This window comes from Lingula anatina, chromosome 3 (assembly GCF_051362555.1).
Source record: "Lingula anatina isolate TDL-2025a chromosome 3, LinAna3.0, whole genome shotgun sequence".
NCBI lineage: Eukaryota > Metazoa > Brachiopoda > Lingulata > Lingulida > Lingulidae > Lingula > Lingula anatina.
Window position 1 is genome coordinate 14973992 of NC_141769.1, and position 17924 is coordinate 14991915.

General features: G+C 38.4%; 2 protein-coding genes across 5 annotated transcripts; one reads left to right on the plus strand and one right to left on the minus strand.

Moving 5' to 3' along the window:
- The first annotated feature begins 1351 nt into the window (after positions 1-1351).
- Positions 1352-6456, plus strand: LOC106181262 (sulfotransferase 1C2-like). 2 transcript variants are annotated; one of them, XM_013565590.2, is made up of 5 exons: positions 1352-1615; positions 1830-2144; positions 4563-4660; positions 4960-5128; positions 5902-6456. In XM_013565590.2, exons 1-5 carry the CDS (start codon positions 1450-1452, stop codon positions 6021-6023), a joined length of 870 nt encoding a protein of 289 aa, XP_013421044.2. In that variant the 5' UTR covers positions 1352-1449; the 3' UTR covers positions 6024-6456. The 2 variants fall into 2 exon arrangements, with proteins under 2 accessions (XP_013421044.2, XP_086864926.1); XM_087008800.1 differs by lacking the exon at positions 1830-2144.
- Positions 5836-17553, minus strand: LOC106181263 (uncharacterized). 3 transcript variants are annotated; one of them, XM_013565592.2, is made up of 18 exons: positions 17483-17553; positions 16851-16962; positions 16514-16594; positions 15856-15999; positions 15473-15650; positions 14891-15020; positions 14172-14238; positions 13764-13955; positions 13427-13562; positions 13066-13182; positions 12238-12353; positions 11838-11962; positions 11336-11457; positions 10883-11002; positions 10035-10157; positions 9077-9574; positions 8327-8443; positions 5836-8008 (listed from the first exon to the last, which is right to left on the minus strand). In XM_013565592.2, the coding sequence occupies exons 2-18, from the start codon at positions 16944-16946 to the stop codon at positions 6804-6806; spliced, it is 3567 nt and encodes a 1188-aa protein (XP_013421046.2). In that variant the 5' UTR covers positions 16947-16962; positions 17483-17553; the 3' UTR covers positions 5836-6803. The 3 variants fall into 3 exon arrangements, with proteins under 3 accessions (XP_013421046.2, XP_086864924.1, XP_086864925.1); XM_087008798.1 differs by having other exon boundaries at positions 17403-17498; XM_087008799.1 differs by lacking the exon at positions 17483-17553 and adding an exon at positions 17320-17458.
- Between the last annotated feature and the right edge of the window lie 371 nt (positions 17554-17924).

Consider the following 17924-nt stretch of genomic DNA (forward strand, 5'->3'; position numbering starts at 1 on the left):
GGGGTGCATGGTCGGGAGGGGGAGAATGAAGAGGTGGAGCAGGGATTTTAACGTGTTCGACACACGTACACTATGTGAGATGTATATGGGACCATGTATTTCGCACTACATCATGATCACTACTGTTATACTTAGTATTTTTTAGATAATATACAACACCAACATAAACATCTACGATTATGTATGCCGTCCTAGCGGAGAAGCCTAATGTTCAGTGTCATATTTCCAAATCTATATTTCGTTGATTTTTGGACTTTAAAATTTTAGCATCACTATTTGCAAACATCCAAAACTTTGATACCGACCATATTTGTGCATAATTCTCACATATACAGCGACCTCTTTAAGAACAGCACTTTTTCTTACTTTAATTAATAGGAACACAATAATGCCGACACTAAATGTAAGTGAGCATTAAGACGAAGTCAAAATTCTTGAAACCTTTGATAAAACGTCATAAACGACATGCCGTCACCAAGAATCTTGATTACACACATGCCGAAGAGATTGGTGTCACTGGATGCATGGAAGAAGAACATCAAGGTTATCATTGTCAGCAGAAACCCGAAAGATGTGGCCGTGTCCTTCTGTGCCTTTACAAACGCTTGTAACTTGTAAACTGCATGATTACAGTGGCACTAAATGACTTCGCACGGATTTTTCTCGCTTTTCTTGCAAGGAAAAGGTAAAGAATAATATTGATTGTCATAATTATTGCCATAAGCGGTTTTTTTGTAAAAAAAAAAGATCTGATATGATCTATGTGCGAATTTTACAGGTGTTTATTTATTTGTTTATTTATTTATTCAAGTTGCGGGAAGTTCATGGTTTGAGAACAAGAAATGGTTTGAGGCAGCCAACGACAATCCTAACTGCTTGTTTCTGACGTACGAGGACATGAAAAAAAGTAAGTTTACATCTGGGGCATCAAATGAAGGATTTTTAACAATCATAATCGATATGACAGTAATAAGTTACATTTTAACTTGTGTATGATAGATTTACTGAAATCTTGTGAACAGAGCAAATAAGGTAGGCCTAAATGTTTTCTTTTAACGAATGGTTGTTGATTTCTTGTACTTGCCCTAATATGTCCATACATAAAGCAAGTTCAATGATTTTTATCCTACAAAGTTGTTTTACACATACGCACATGTAACAATGAATGGTTTGCTCACAAGAATCGAAACGAAAGGATGTAGAAAGCCCATTACTTATTTATTTATTGTGATGTGACGTGTATAAATGGATTATAGTCACTTTAAAAATGATGATTCTATTTGGTGTCTAAATAGAGATGGGTAGGACCATTTCATATAAATACTATTATTCCTATTGATTTTAACGCTAGTAAAGCACGCAGTGACACCTCAATACCAGTAAACAACAGGTAACTTGGCCAAAAAAGGGGACGCTCAAACGTTATTTACCCTGCACCACTGCTTTAAAATGGCGGAAATTCGAGTCAAAGATGCTGGAGGCCATGAATATAACGTGATAGAGTGGCGAGGGATGTATTTTCCCCTTTTCCCTGGAATAGTCCCTCGTTTGGAAACCTTGGGTACGTTTGAATGCAGAAAGGATGACATTTTGCTTTTGACGTACCCTAAATCAGGTAAGTATTATGGCCAAAAGGGCTGATGCATCTGAAATGTATAAAAATGATAAACAGTAGGGCCTACATAATTGTTCGATTTTTACGCCGTGGGGCAGACTGAAATCCATGCAGATTTAAAATTAGCCTAGGGCAAGGCGAAATCAAAATCACAGTCGATTTTAAATAATAAATAGCCTATATGGGTTTTCGTTAAAGGTGTCACTGTTTCTAGGTACACGATGGATATATTATATAGTAAGCATGGTAAAAAACAACAGCACTGATGACCCCAGCATGCACTCGATGTACCTTGAAATGCTCGACCAAGAGGATTTTGCCAAAATGGCGTCTCCCAGGATCTTGTCGAGTCATCTGCCCATACACCTCCTGCCGCCAGATGTGTGGAGAAAGCAGATCAAGGTCATCCTAGTTACCAGGAATCCAAAAGACGTGGCTGTGTCATATTATAACTTCCTGAAAGGCATAAAGAAATTTGAATACAGTGGCCCATGGGAATCGTACTTTCCAATTTTCACACAAGGGAAGGGTAAGATATAAATAGGGTATAACAGCCCCCTTGGCACCAGGTGTAGCTTGTGTGAATTCTACGTCGCCATTTTGGTAATAATACACGTGGGACTGCGCCACTGTTCATACTAAACATGCCTCAGTATTGTTGTGTACCTGATTCTTCAGGGCTTCGTTTGAAATGAAAGGGGACATTTATCGCGTCAGCGCATAGATAAAAACGCCTTTGGAATACAGGTCGGTACAGTGTCGTGTGTGCGAAGCACCCCACCCCTCTGATTATAGAAAGACATTTACTGGTAAGAATATGTTGCTTATTATCTAACATAATCTTCACCAATAAGATATTTTTATATGTACTTTTAGGAGGAAACTAAGGGTCCCGAGAAATTTTACGCATTTATTGTCTTTAAAAGGGTCAATGCTCACCTGCAGTTCCACGGGGTCATGTCGATACTCCCGCGCACCGATACTCCCCCTCAGTATATCTGTAATTGTGGGGGAGTATCGGTGCGCGGACGTATAGGCATGTAACCCAGTCCACGACCCCATCATCTGCACTTCCGTTATAATGTAATGTAATGTAATGTAATGTAATGTAATGTATACCCATGCTTGACTGTCACATTGATTGATTAGATTTAATCCACGATTGGCTTCCCTTTATTGGATTGTGGCTACCTAACTAAAGACAAGTAGGCCTGGGCCTAACTAGTAAAACAGGATCAATACGTATTTTCTTGATGCTGAAAGTGAATAATATTGCGTGCCTTGCAAGAAAACTTTAAAGTTTTGATTTATATTGCAGGTAACTATTGATGTTTGAAATCAACAGCAATTGTGACAGACAGATCATTGAACCCCGTTCATCCTGTGGAACCCCTGGTGATAGCACAATGGCTGACAGAGGGATATAATGGTTCAAGATTTGTTTGCTGGAAGGGGGCATTAGTGCGCTGGATTTGGTCTTAAAGTGCAGTTTGATATCACAAATGATCTTAAAAGATCTTAATCATTACAGCAGTAGTCTTAAAATGGACTGAATCTGCTTTTAAGATCAAAAATAATCTAACATCTACTTGAGTGGTTAAGCAGTTTCCTCCCCTCACAATAGAGGACACCTCTGCTCACAATAGGAGAATGTGTAAGGGGAGACAACTTAATTGGCTGTCAGTCCAGAATTGGTCTTACTCATGGCTTAAGATCATGTTAGACTATTTGTGATCTTAAATTGCACTTTAAGACCAAATCAAGCCCACTAGTGGATGTCCATGTTAACACACCTTCTATGTTAAAGGGCAAGTCACAACTTGACCCAGGCACATTAATTAGAGATGGACAGGTTGCATTAAAAAGAATACATGTAGAAAGGTTAATTGGTTTTGGCAAAACGTATAAGGTCTTGGTAAAACGTATGAGTGCCCCTAGGAGTGTTTTCTCATGTCCATTTTCAGAAGAGCTATTGTCAGTAAATATTCATAAGCACTCCACGTACCTGCATAAGGTTATATTATAAAGTGATATTCTTTTTTTATTGATGTAATGAGCATGACAGGCAATGTTACGTAAAGCATTGTTATTCAGTCTACTGTAAGAATCATGAAAGGATGTATAAGTTAAATAATTTATTTGTGCACCAACTTTCCTGAATGTGTAGCTGCAATTTCTCGGCCAATGAAATACTGCAGATATGGAAAACTTTCTATAAAAGTTTCAGAAATAAAATTCAATAAACGTAAAAAACATTTTACAAATTTACACAGTTTTTTGTTCTTTTTACAAAATAGCACTACTGAATTATAGTGCTGCCAGCGCGGCGCCGGCGGTGCACGTGGTTTTAGTCCAGAGCTGTATCGTTCACCGGGTGCTCCCCACGTCACCGTTACCGCTTCTCCTCCTAAACTACAAGAGCCCCAGTATCCATCTCCTGTGTGAAGGTCACATATAATCTCAACTCGATCCACATGAATTTTGGGCTTTGTCGGTGCTCGGGTCCAGGTGTGGCGCTAGACGCAATGCTCTCTTGTTCTAAATTTGCAAATCCAAATCGAAGGATTTATGGGAAATTTCTTCAAAGATGGCTGACAGACAGTCATAAATCAGTCAGGAATACACCAGTACTGTGATCAGAAAGCATTTAAACAACTTAAGATCGCGCTTTGCAACATTTTTTTCCAAATGGCCTAGTGAACCTCGCCGTATTTAATCTTTGATATTAGTGAATTAAAAAACTGCTCTTAATAATGTTAGTAGTAACCAATATTTCATTGCCACGTCTAAAGGCCGTTTGACAGTGCTTTGCAGGGTGCGACTCTGAAGACATTGGAAAAAATGCTAAAAAAGCAATAGATAAATAAATAAATAAATACAGAAATTTATCGATGTCCATTATTTTGAATTTATGTGTATTTAACAACGTGCATTTCACTCATTTTAGTTCCTTACGGCTCTTGGTTTGACCATACCAAAGAGATGTGTAAGAGAGTGGACAGTTATCCCAACTGCTTATTTCTTACTTACGAAGATATGCTTAAGGTATGCAGAGGAATGCGTATTTAGTTCAACATTTAATCGACTATTAATTCCCTCGATGCCCGAGTAAAATCTATTATAAGTGACACAATGTATAATTAAAATCTTAAATTTGCAAAAAGATATGGGAACAGCATTTTCCAATTGCATTATTGTAATGGTTAGAATTCTGCGGATTGTCGTCACAAGCTAACACTGTTCTGCAGAGTTGAGATATAATATAATAAATAATTTACAAAATCTAATAAAAATGCAGCATCAAAACATAACAAGCTTTGCTTAATTGCACTATTTTAATACAGGATTTACCAGCCTCTGTGAAAAAAATAAATTCCTTTCTCGGCTTTGAACGATCAGACGCATTTTTGGAGGAAGTAGCGCAGAAGTGCACATTTTCCTCGATGAAAAGATCTGAAGAAACTGGAGAACCGCAAACATATCTGAAGGATGGTCACAGATTTTATAGAAAAGGTTTGTTAATGGTCTTTTTGATTTTCTATCTTTCAGTTTACGTGTCAATTGTTGCTTTCTTCTTCCAATACATCTCATCTTCTTCCAATTCCAAATTCCCTGTTACCACTAAATTGAAGGGTCTTTTCGCATCGACCAGTCTACGTTGACAGGTGCTATTAGTATACGTTGCTGGTTGGTGTTGGTGGTGGTGGTGGTGCGTCTTACTCCCTTTCATTCATCTTTGACATGTTTGCTTCCTGCTGTATAATTAATAAATTAATTGACCACGTCACGCGGGAGCTCTTTTTAGGTGACTTAAAAGGGATAAATCTGAGATTCCAAATTATACAATAAATATACTTTTAACAACACATACAACGTGGACCTTCGTAGATGGGGGGGGGGGGGGGGGGGGGGGGGGGGGAGGGGGGGGGGGTCTTTCTCCCTCTCACTCGTCTTCGTTAAGTTGCTGTTTTACAAACACGTTTATTAATTGATCACGTTAAGCGGATGTGTTATTATTATCTTGAGATTATTACAAAAACACATTTAAAAAATCGTCCAACTTTGAATGTCCGAAAAGATTTAGTTAAAACTATTAGGAAGTGTAACAGAGTTATCGATTACTCCAGGGAAATCCATTTTATGGCACTTTTTTTAGCCAAAATGAAGAGTTGTCATCACGTCTGAGTGGATCGACCCTCAAATTTAATAGAACATCACACTCAGGAGTGACATCATTTATTTTTTTAAAGAAACATCGTAGCAGCAATGCATTTCTTGTAATTCAGGTCAAGTTGCCGACTGGAAGAACTGGTTTACAGTGGCCCAGAATGAAGAGTTTGATGAGCTTTACCATGTCAAGATGGCGGATGCACCTCCTGACCTCAAGTCTAGAGTAGTGTTCCAATAATCTTTAAAAAAAAAAGATATCATACAAACAAATACTTTAATTCATGAATTGCTCTAAAACTTGAAAAAAGATATCATACAAACAAAGACTTTAATTCATGAAGTGCTCTAAAAGCAAACCGAGAAGGTTTAACGAATGAAACAATGCACCAAACCTTGAATATAAATTCAAAAACTGACCACTATATTTCAACAAAATACAAAAGGTGACTTCCACAAATTTGCCTATTGCATGATATTGCCTCTCATAAACATCTTGCATAACTGCTGTAAGGACTACCGTTCACTGTGTTCCCGGAGAAGAATTTGCAGGGTCCGACAGACTATGTCATGCACCTTTCTACCCTTTTAAGCTCACCCTCTGTGCAGGGCGGCTGCCATAGTTCGATTTGTGAAAAATAAAAATGCAAAAAAGCAGATCCCTCAATAAACAATCAGTGTCGAACTTCTGTTTTTACAATACCCAAAAGGTATTAGATGGGGTTGCATATATCTATCATATATTGTATTTCATTGTATACTACAATAGTAAGAGATCCTGTAAAAATAAAATAAATTTTGTGCTTAATAAATTATCATTTCTATTATAAAAAAAGCAAGCCAGAGATGCTCTGAACTTCAAATGTTGTTAAGGGACGGTGCGATAACATTAACAGACAGCTTTCGTCTCCAGCCTGGTGTCTGCCTTCTGGGGTATTTTCTAAAATTGATTACAGTTGTCCATCATCCTCACAGATAATCTTACTTGTACAAAATACTACTGCATTTTGAAGTTAATGACCTACGTTTGTGTCTTATTAGAAAACATGCTTTTACACAGGATTACCCCTCCACAGAGAAGAAAACTCCCAAAGAGCACGCACAACAAACCAGAGACAACAGAAAAAGCAACAAATAGATTTGTATTTGTTTTCTTTACGTCAATGCTTGTGGAAGCGTTAGTTGTCAGAACCGGATTATTGGTGGTGGCGGCGGTGGTGGTGGTGGTGATGGTGGTATCAGTGGTGCTGATGATCTGCGGTACGTAATTAGAACCCATGTGAACTTTCATCTGTCCATCGTTCTCGGAGTCAACGACTTTGAAATAATACCCAAACGACATCACGTCGACGCCATTTTGATTAACCGTCGTGACATAATTATCTCGCGGTTTATCTCGTCGTTTCCTTTTCCCCCACCCTGGCTTATTGCCTGGACACTGCGATTCCACACATTCTGGGTTCATGTTTCCTTCCATACAGGCTGCCACCGAGCAGAAAAACCCCATGGTTCCGTTCGCTGGATTCCGTGGCGTGATACGAAACATAGGAAATGTTGAAATGGCCACATATTGGGACGACCCTCGGCTAAATCCGTTAAAGAAAGGGACGACTGGACACCCGCCAGAGAGTAGTTCTATAGTTTTCCATTCATTGGTATCTGTGATGCCATTAGCCCAACATCGCTCAACCTTAATTTTCATCTCGCGTTCGCCAATTTTCCCCAAGATTAACTGCATGGTGATATTTTCACCCAGAACCACCGGGGGACCGTTTGGTAATATGCTACTGTTGTCTTTAGATCGAAACAGCCTCATGATAGCAAACGAACCAACTCCTTCATATTTCACAGGTTGGTCAAATTCAAGAAGCACAATGACTTCCGCCATTATGTTAGTTATGTTATGTATTGTGGTGTCGTACGGTTGACGTTTGCAAGTGAAGGGTTGGGCTTCATCTATGGTTTCTAGGTAGTAATCCTTATCATGTTGCAATATGACTGTGAATTCTTGGTCTTGCACGACGCCGCATTGCCCATATGGGACCGTAAGGACCCATGGAGGCTGCTGCACGTAACATCCAGCCTGGCTGTAGTGTTTGTCCACGTAGACAATACCTTCGTTGTTGGGCGGAGAGAACGTGTCCGAGCTCTCCGCGTACTGAATGGTCACTTCGGTATCGCCACAAACGATACTAGTGGCTATTTTTCCCGTTTTTCCACTTGCGTCTAGAAGTACACAAATGTTATGAAACAATCGACAACTGAGAACTGTTAACATAAAAGATCTTCAAAATCGTCATGAAACCTTAACGCGAGATAAATTAAAGACGAACACAGTGAGTACTTTAACGTTGAGTGCATATTAATCTATATCACGTTACACGACTAACCGTTTATCATTGCATTGAAACGGGTGTCACAGCAAGCAACCCATTCTTTAAACGCATCGAACAACTTATTTCAAGGAAAATCACACCATTTAACTACGTTCTTATTCTGTTAACTTTTTTATTCTTCATACAGTCTTTCATTGGAAAATCTTACCTGTGTGATTGGTGCAGGTAGTGCCGTTAAAGTATTGGCCTAACGGGCAAATGCAGCTGTATAAGTGCACATTTGGGTAACAGGTGCCTTCATTGCAGGGATTACCAGCACATACATCTGAAACGAAATGAAACATTTGCGCCTTCAAGGTGTTTAAGCACGTGCACCGTGTTAAGGTAATCAAGGACGATTGTGTTTCGTTTTGCATGGTGGCCAAAGAGTTTTAACTCTCTTATGTGAAGCATTTAGTATAATACGGAACAGTTAAGAAATTACACGCAATCCAGTGTGCTTTTCTGGTGGCCCAGTTAGCTATTTCTCCTTTGCACATGCTATGTGTTTTTTCGAGCTTTTGTGTGTTTTTCTTATGTTCACATCGTTCTTTGATATAGTGATGCTAAGTAAAATGATGAATATTTTTACTGTATTCAGTTTCGTAAAAGTTGATAAACATTCCCATATACGAGTCAAAACTATAAATTACTAAATTTAATTTAACACCTGGAGTTAGTGAAAGCAAGACATCCGCTGTGTTTGCAGCAGTGCATGTATCACTGATTTACATATATTTATTTAATGATGTTTAGATTTGTTAAAATATCATAATTAAGTGCGCTGCAAAGAAGAACACACGGGGAGTAGGTCTACAACAACACAGAGGCTAATGTTTTTATCTTATATAAAATATCTGAATGAAAAGGCAATTAATAATGCAAGTAATTAACATAACACCATCACAAAAAAACTTACTTGTGCAAGTAAAACCATCTCCAGTGAAGTTATGCTGACACCGGCAGGTATATGACCCAATCGTATTGAAGCATTCGGCGTGGTCGCCACACGTGTATAGTTCCAGAGCGCACTCGTCACGGTCCGTGCAGTTGGTGGCTCCGTCTCCGTCGAAACCCGTGGCACAAGTACAGAAGTAAGAGCCGTATGTATTCGTACACTGCGCGTACTGGTGACAGGAGTGTTGGCCCTCTTCGCACTCGTCCAAGTCAACACAGTAAAGGCCGTTGCCAGAGAAACCAGCGCTACATTCACAGTCATAAGACCCGACTGAGTTGGTACAGGTGGCGTTTTCACTGCAGTACCCGGGAACGGCTGCACATTCATCTATATCGTCACAAAATAGGCGACCATAACCGGTGAAGCCCTCATTGCATGTGCAAAAGAAAGAACCCGGAGTATTGGTACACGTGGCATTTCCGTCACATACAGTGGGATTGGCCTGGCACTCATCATCGTCTGAAACACAGATTATTTCACTTTTAACGTATATTTTCAGTAAACGAATGACTTGGGACGGTAATGCAGCGAGGTCTCCTCGGTATTTTTTTCACAAAAATATATATGTATTTATTCACACGCTGGACACATAAATACGGCACACCTGCACGGAAGAAGCGAAAAACGGTAACAATGCCGCATATACAAAGAGTATGTTGGATCGCCTTAAACTGCCCTATAAAGGTTAAATAAAGAAAGGTTGATATGAATTTGAAATAAATCATCAGTCGAAAGTTCTGAAAAAAGTATCTGAAAACCGCCCATGTTTTTGACACTTGTACAATATTCGGGGTATCACTTGTATAATAAGAACACACAGGCGTGTTGATTGTAGAAGAACTTTACTCGACTATGGCACAATGGGTGTTCAAAGCCGAAATTGTAAATGTCAGAGACAGAAAAGTATAGTCTATCTTACCTTCACAAGAACCCCCTGTCGCAGGAGCGGAGTAACCTACTGGGCATGCGCAGGAATAGGTGTCATTGATAGATGAAGCACACACTCCTACTCCACATGGAATGTACGTGCAGTTAGTGTGTTCTGAAAATGCCAAGATGTGATTTGAAAATTTAAATGGTAGAAATTGTAATTCGTTTACTAAAATGAAACTAAACGACGGCGGATGAAAAGTGGAAGAGTATTTCAATTAAAAAAATAAAACTGCATGCAACGACAGGCTTCATAAACGATAATTGCCGTTCGCTGTGACAAGCATTAGAAGAAGGAGAACAAATGCCCGAATTAACTACTCGAGCCAAGAAAAGAGTACCCAAACATAAAATTAGTCACAGCGTCGTACCACACGAACAATTCGACCGGCTTCCATTTGGGTGTCTGGCTGTATAGATACCAGTTTTTTTTCAACCCTAGACTAGTATTTTGAATGAGGTGGAAGATCCCGAAAACGGCACGTTAGAGCTTTCATAAATTCCTAGTCGTATAAGAGTGATATTTTTCCCCTTCGTACTCGTGGCTACTGATTTTATGTTGGGAATCGTAATTCGTGGCTCGTGTCGTTAATTTGGGCATTTGAGCTCACAAATTTGAGGCTCGAGTTTTCAAACACCGAAATCGTTTATAAGGCCTAAAATACAAACCAACTATTAATATCTGGAGTGCATTGTCAATTATGATGTAGACGATCAAAGTAAATGATATATTTTCAGTTTTTAGAGCCTTCTTTATTTTTCGTTTATTTTGCCAACATGAAAGTTGCGTGAGTCAATTTATGTGAAAATCGTCCTCTTACAATAACAATACCGTACCTACACATGTCGTTCCGTTAAAGTAATAGCCACTGGGACAAGTACAGTTGTAGGAGGGACCGCCTTCAGTGGTGCAGGTCCCAACCCCGCAGGGACTGGTGGCAATACAAACATCTATATCTGGATACAAAAATAGCAGTGAAAGATGAAATGACATTTACAAAAAATTGTACTGGATTCTTGCTCAAATACTTACAAAATGTGCAAGAAGAATAGATTACAATAAATGCGTCGCGTAACCTAGCTTTTCTGGCTCATCAGTAGTGTTACAGCCGAAGTCACATGACAGAAACATTTATTAGAAAAGTTCACAGGTGATTTAAGTCTTTACAATTGATTCAATAAGAATGCGTGATTTTTATATACTTGCGGGTACTTACAGGTGTGTGTGTGTGTGTGTGTGTGTACGTGTGTTTTATGTGCGTGCGCGGCTGTATGGCGTGCAAAGGTTACCTTCATAAGTTGTAAGACTGAATCCTTTTGCACCCCCGGCCCAACCACGAAACAGAACCAACGCTGGCTCCCCTACAGAACCCGTCGTCAACTTTAATGTGTCATACTCCATACCACAGAATCTAAAACGAAGCCAGGTGTAAGACAAAAGAAATTGAGGACATACACAAAGAAAGATCGACAGGCCGGCGGGAAAACTTGTTTTGTATATCTGTTTTATACATTCATATATAAAATTAATACATATATCCATCAATACTTATTGGGAAGAACAGGGCAAGATTTCGCGATAGTCGGTATGACAACAAATTAGGATTTAAATTGGTTTTACATTACCTCTTGCAAGTGCGGACATTCAATTCCCCGCTAATAAAAATACAGTTCTGCTTTTGAACATCTCCGCCCCATACTATTGCGATTTGTGTTAAAAGTTTTGTGTCATAAATCTGACAATTCATGTTGCCTCATGTTTCAGTTTTCCAGAATAAACTGTGGTACTTACCTGGACCCGGTAAAGGCAATTCCTTGGTACCTTATCTCCAGGTAGTCTCTACAGGCATAGTAAGTCCACAACTGGAACCCATACTCAGGACCAATGCTGACCACCACCTTCCCGCCGACAGTACTCTGGACACAAAAATGTCTTCGATTAATTCGTTTCGGGTGGAATTTACGTGTGAAGAATTATTTTCTTTTTATTCATTTTATCAATGTAAGATTCTGATTTACCGTAAGAGGGGCTCCAAACGCATCAAATTCATCCTTATTGAACTGAGGTAATTAACGGTTCATCTCCAAAAATAATCGTTTTTGCTTGATTTTAATTTTGTCCCTTTATGTACTCTTCTTAACAGCGACTGTTCGTGTTTGCTTGCTTGTTTGCTTGCATGCTTGTAACTCACTGGTCTCAAAAGCCACTGACATTTGGTTCCACCCTCATAGATATTGGGATAGTTCGGAGACGTTATAATAATCGGGGTTGTTGTCACTGAAATTTCGGCGTGGCAGTTGTGTGTACCTAAAATCAAGACATTTAATTTACATATTTAATATGATACATTTTTGGTATTTTGTTTTGATTAATGGCTTACAATACATTGTCAGCAGTTAACAAATGTGCCTATCGCGAACTCGATTCTACGTCGATATTGACGTGTACACGCCGTACGCGTTCCTTCCCTATCGACGTTTTTAAACATTTTTAAAAATGTTTGGAACACGTTTGCTTCATCGTCGTTCATATTAGTGTCGTAATTCTAGAGATGAAAGCCATTTGCTTAAATTTGTTGAATTTAAAAACCTAATTCACTTTGTTCTGTCTCCGTAAATGTTTGAAAACCTTGCAGACATACATTAAGCGTACATGAAAAATGGTATTTTAGGAAATTTGATAATTTCCTTCAAGTCGCCAAGGTAAGCCCCGTTCACCTTAATTCATGTCCATTCACGTCACAGATGAATTATTGCAGTGACAACGAATTCTGGCAGCTATTTTAAAACTTGGTAATGAAGGGAAATGTGAAACATGTAGGGTAGTATATTGAATTTCAAAATTTAAAGCTCTAACGGCTACCGTACGCCTTTAGGTCTACATGTCTATCCTCATTAATGTGTCAGGTAAAAAACTTTATGTAGCAGATTAAATATTAATTTACTAGTCTACACATTACAATTTTATTTTCTTAATGATAATTCTAAAGGAGGAGAAAAAATAAGACAAAAATAGATACTTGGTTCCACCTTGGAGCAGTCCCCTGTCAGCCCCTCTGGGCACCTGCAGGAAGAGCAGTTCTTTGGATCCGGATATCCTTCATTATAACACGTTGTTGAATATGATTCGCAAATCACTGGAATAAGATCGAAGTGAAATGCAATTAAAGAAGAAATGGATGTTTATAACAACACAGAAGAACTGTAAAAAAGGTAATCAATCATAAAACGAGCAGGGGGAAAGGATCAGCGAAGAAGATCTGGGATGAAATCCGTGGCAGATCCATGATACCATGGATGCGAAAGCGGGTTTGATCTGCCCCTACTTCCAAACCGATACAGCAAGTTAAACACGCAATATTACAATATAATAATACTTACAGCCGCAATACTGTATGTTAGCAGCCTTGATGTCAGCAAAGGACAGAGCGGATTGCCACGACATGGCAAACTGATACCGAGGCTCTTTGGCGATTATGGTAAACTCTGTGTCCGCCAAACCACTCACTGGGAACGCCTGAAGGAAGATTTGACCAGGCAATTAAGAACACATATTATCAAATAAGAGAACAAATTGTAATTTTTTTAACGTATAATAAGTTAAAACTTTAAGGCAATATCTAAAGCAGTCCCGTCTTGAACATTTAGAATCTTGAAATTACAGAGAGGGTGTTTCGTATTAAAAAGCGTAGTTTATAAAGTGAAAGAAAAAACATACCCTGCTATTATAGTGCATATTTGATCCCAAATCGTATCTGACATTCATCTTTGTGTCCGCCTGTTCAAAGTTATGGATTTTGCCCGGGTTTATGTTATCAAACTGAACAGTGACGTACTGGTCTCTGTCGGCGCGGGACTGCTCGTGCCAAAAAGCGAGGGCGTGGCCAAGCTCGTGAGTGACAGTACCAACCTTGAATGGAGATTAAAACGAAAATGAATGACGTCATTTTTCCGTAACTACATAGATCATTATACATATTAGTCAGGTAATAAGAATTATGGTCCTAGGAAGAAATACGTTCTACTATTTCAACTCTAAATACCATTTATATTTTATTTTAACTAAAATTTATAATAGGAAACCATTCTCGGTTAGTTCTGCATAATGCTAATGTAGTTTACTCACATCAAAGCAGCCGGTGTCAATGCTGATTTTCTGGGCAGTAAGATGGCTCCCAATATACGACGAACAACTAGGTAGACGAACAACAACAATGAGCAACAAAAAAATTTTCAAATCTACATTACAATTAACTTTTTACACAATTTAGCAAACTGGCTCTGCATACTAAGCACAGCTGCAATCGAACCATTTTCCATTCTTAATTGAAAATATCAACAGAACAAAACCAGGATCCACCCCTAGAAGTCGCACTGAAATAAGATTTGTGATTGACTGATGTTTCAATGCACCCATTGCTGCCACGCATGGTATATTCCCATTTTGAAAAAAAAAAAATGACATTGCTTGAGATGCTGTCAGTTACAAAAACGATGTCATTACTTATCTTTACCTATAAATGGATCGTTTTAATCTCGTCAATGACTCACACATATGGGTCATATTTGCCTAACTATTTTCTGTCACTTTTTGTAATTACCGTTAATTTCTTTCTACATGTATATCGGAGGGTATTACGGTATAAAAGAAAAAAAATAACGGGTCAAAATAATCAGAATTATATAACATAAGATGTGTGAATCTAGGATCCAAAATAAAGCATTTATATAAATAATAAATAAGTTTTAACACATTTTGAATCCTAAGGTAACACTAATGTTCATTCATTGTTTGCGGTTGCAAATTGTCTGGAATGACCCAGTTTCCCCAAGAAATAAATTTACCCTCCACTACGTTGGAACTTGAGGTACTTTCCAGCCAGCCAATTTTCACTGGTGTACTCAACAAACTCAAGGCACGTGTTTGACTCCCAGTGTGCAATGCCAGCTCGTATAGCGTTCTTCTCTGCTGTGCCTAAAAATTCAAATCGATGACATTTGAAGGTTAAAAGTCTTGCCGCTTTTTTTACGACCCAAATAAACACTGATGCGTGTATGAAATGCACATACAACATGTCCTCGCACATGTACAGGCGTTGCAACATTTGGCAGCAATCAAATATGTATTAACCGCTTTGTTTAATAATTATCTACAAATTGTATTTGTACACACATGCCCATACTTATTTTTCAACAGAAATAATATATAATCGACAGACTTATGCACTAGCTGGCTATTTAACCAAGCAAATCAAATTTTTACTGGGATGCAGTAAGATTTTCTGCTGTTTTTAGATCGTCACTTTTATACATTAAATCATGCCAACCGCATAAACATTCAAAGTAACAAAACTTGCGCATAAATATTCCGAATGCAGTTTTCTCACGCACAAAATGTACACTGTCAACCTAATAGATTTTACTTACTATAAGCCAAATGTTCAAAGACATACTTGATCGGCAAAGCCCAGTAAGTAGTGTAGGCGACTTTTCGTTTCTGTCGCGCTTTCTCTCTCCCAAGTGCTCTATATAGTAAGTCGTCTGCTTGTTCGGGGGTAACATAAATGTCACTAATTGCATTGTTCTGTACACTGTCAGTGCATTCCTTGGTGGAGCATGGGAGAAAAAACAAAGAAAAAATAGGCAGGTAAGACAAACATACATAAAAGATGATATGTTAGGCCGCAAAACCTAATACAGATAAACGCACGCGCGTACGTCTTAAATTCATACGCTAGTATTATAAGAATTGTGCAGTAAATATTTGTAATTTCCAATTACATTTCAATTGAGGATTTAAGATAAACTACCTGTACAACTGCCCTTCCTCTCCTTCCTCGCCTTGCATTGGAAGCGATACATAGGCCACGGAGGGATGCAATCACCCGCTGGAAATTTCGTCTACCTATCCCATTATAGTCTTTCTGGTTCTTCCTGCCTGCTTCCATGTTGGGCTGTAACAAGCAAGGGGCATAAATATGGGGAAATAAATGTAAGATCCTCTTTCGTACACCACAAAATAGCTCTAGTTATGCCCTGAAGGATGAAAACATTTCTGATAAAATTTGACGACAAGGCTGGCGGAAGGGTCTAGGATGAACTTTATTTTCCCAATAGACCAGATATTTCTTAATTAAGTGGAGAGGGTCCGGTGCCTTCTGGTCTTGTACACAATACCATGGAGTATATGGCTTTAATCAAACATATTTAGACCTACAATATAACAATGCATGAAAGAGGGTGTTTTATATTTTCTTCATTGGAATTAACAGAAACTATTATTCCCGTAAAGATCAATTTCCAGTAAAATTTCAGCATCAGCATGGATTTTATAGACAAGAAGTGCTTTTCATGATAAATTTGGAATGATAATTTGATTTTTGTAAAATTAAACACACTTGCATGCACGAGGGATTAGACATTAAAAATCGCCCTTCGCATTGCCTTTCGATGTCACTTGTGACTTACCGGTCCACCACCACCTGCTGCCGACACAGAAATGATACCATCAGCATTTTTCTCATGGCTTTTACTAGAATTTCCCCGTTGCTGCAACATAAATGATATATTATATTAAAATTAATAAAGGGCCAACTATTTCGGGTTAGGCTATGGCGGTGCTACATGTACGTGTGTTCTGTTGGATCAAGTTTTGAACCGCTCATATAACAGAAGGATAATAAAATCTGTACACAAAGGACGAAAAAAAAAACACGAAAGCAAGGTATTCCAATCAATGCACTAGGAAGTATATTTGTTGATTATTATTATTATTATTATTATTATTATTTTGTTATCCACTTACCTCTCCACCGAACTCCCCGGCGTCTTGTGCCACCCCTGTTGTCACGGCAACCACCACCCAGGCCACCAGTAGGGTCAGTACGCGTGGTATATCCATACATACTTTGATACAACTATCGAAATTGGATTAATTTAGTAAGTTATGGGCATATATATATATATATATATATATATATATATATATATAGAGAGAGAGAGAGAGAGAGAGAGACTTTTGTAGTTCAAAGACAAACTGACACAACAATTCACCCCCAGTACAGGGTTTTCTATTAAGAAACTTGATAATAATAAATAAGACACGAGGGTGAAAATGGCATGTGGATGTTTACACTGTTTTCAATACATACGTTAAATAATTATTAAATACTCCAAAATTCGTCTTTGTCCGAGCAAACTTAGTAGAAAGTCTATGTAATGCCTTACACGGCCGATGCTAAACGGCCTGTGTACGAGTTGCAGTTATCACCTACTTTTTATTGGTTGTTATTGTCAACTCTTTTTTAAGGCTCGCGCGTGGAATCCTAATTGTACTATACACACCAAGTATGCCTACCTCACCGGATAAATATAACGTGTCAGGAAGCCTGAAACTATTTCCTTACTGCGACTACAAATGCATGTATCCAGACTTACCCACGTGTTTGTCCGATTCTCCATGTGAAGGGAGGCTATGAGGATGAGCAGTTGTTAGATTCATGACCTTGCACTTTAGTTCAGTGTCAAAGAATCTGACCTTCTACGTATCCCGGAATTCCCCAGTGATTAGAAGTTGGAATTCCACGATAAAGATTGTTCTCTTTTCCTCTCTTAGGTAGCTTAGCTCTAATTTACTCTTTAGATAAGTTGTGCGCTGTTTTATGTCGTTTTATTTAAACAAGACTCGAGATTTCAAGTTTACATAAGGTATGGACTCAAAGCCAAAGAACAATTGATTAATTTTTTCATTGAAAAAATATTCCGAAAATTCAAGAAATCGTCTCTTCATTTTCAAAAGATTGAAATCATTCTCCATTTTAAAATCAAATTTTTATATGCTTGCAATATATGGTGCATATATATTGCAAAGAAATTAGAA

Coding starts and splice junctions, on each gene's coding strand:
- LOC106181263 (XM_013565592.2), bottom strand. CDS start 16,946: ATGGATATACCACGCGTACTGACCCTACTGGTGGCCTGGGTGGTGGTT. Junction 11,003..11,335: donor CAGTCTTACAACTTATGAAG/GTAACCTTTGCA, acceptor TTTTGTATCCAG/ATATAGATGTTTGTATTGCC. Junction 8,009..8,326: donor TACCTGCACCAATCACACAG/GTAAGATTTTCC, acceptor GTGTACTTCTAG/ACGCAAGTGGAAAAACGGGA.
- LOC106181262 (XM_013565590.2), top strand. CDS start 1,450: ATGGCGGAAATTCGAGTCAAAGATGCTGGAGGCCATGAATATAACGTG. Junction 1,616..1,829: donor TTTGACGTACCCTAAATCAG/GTAAGTATTATG, acceptor CACTGTTTCTAG/GTACACGATGGATATATTAT. Junction 5,129..5,901: donor TCACAGATTTTATAGAAAAG/GTTTGTTAATGG, acceptor CTTGTAATTCAG/GTCAAGTTGCCGACTGGAAG.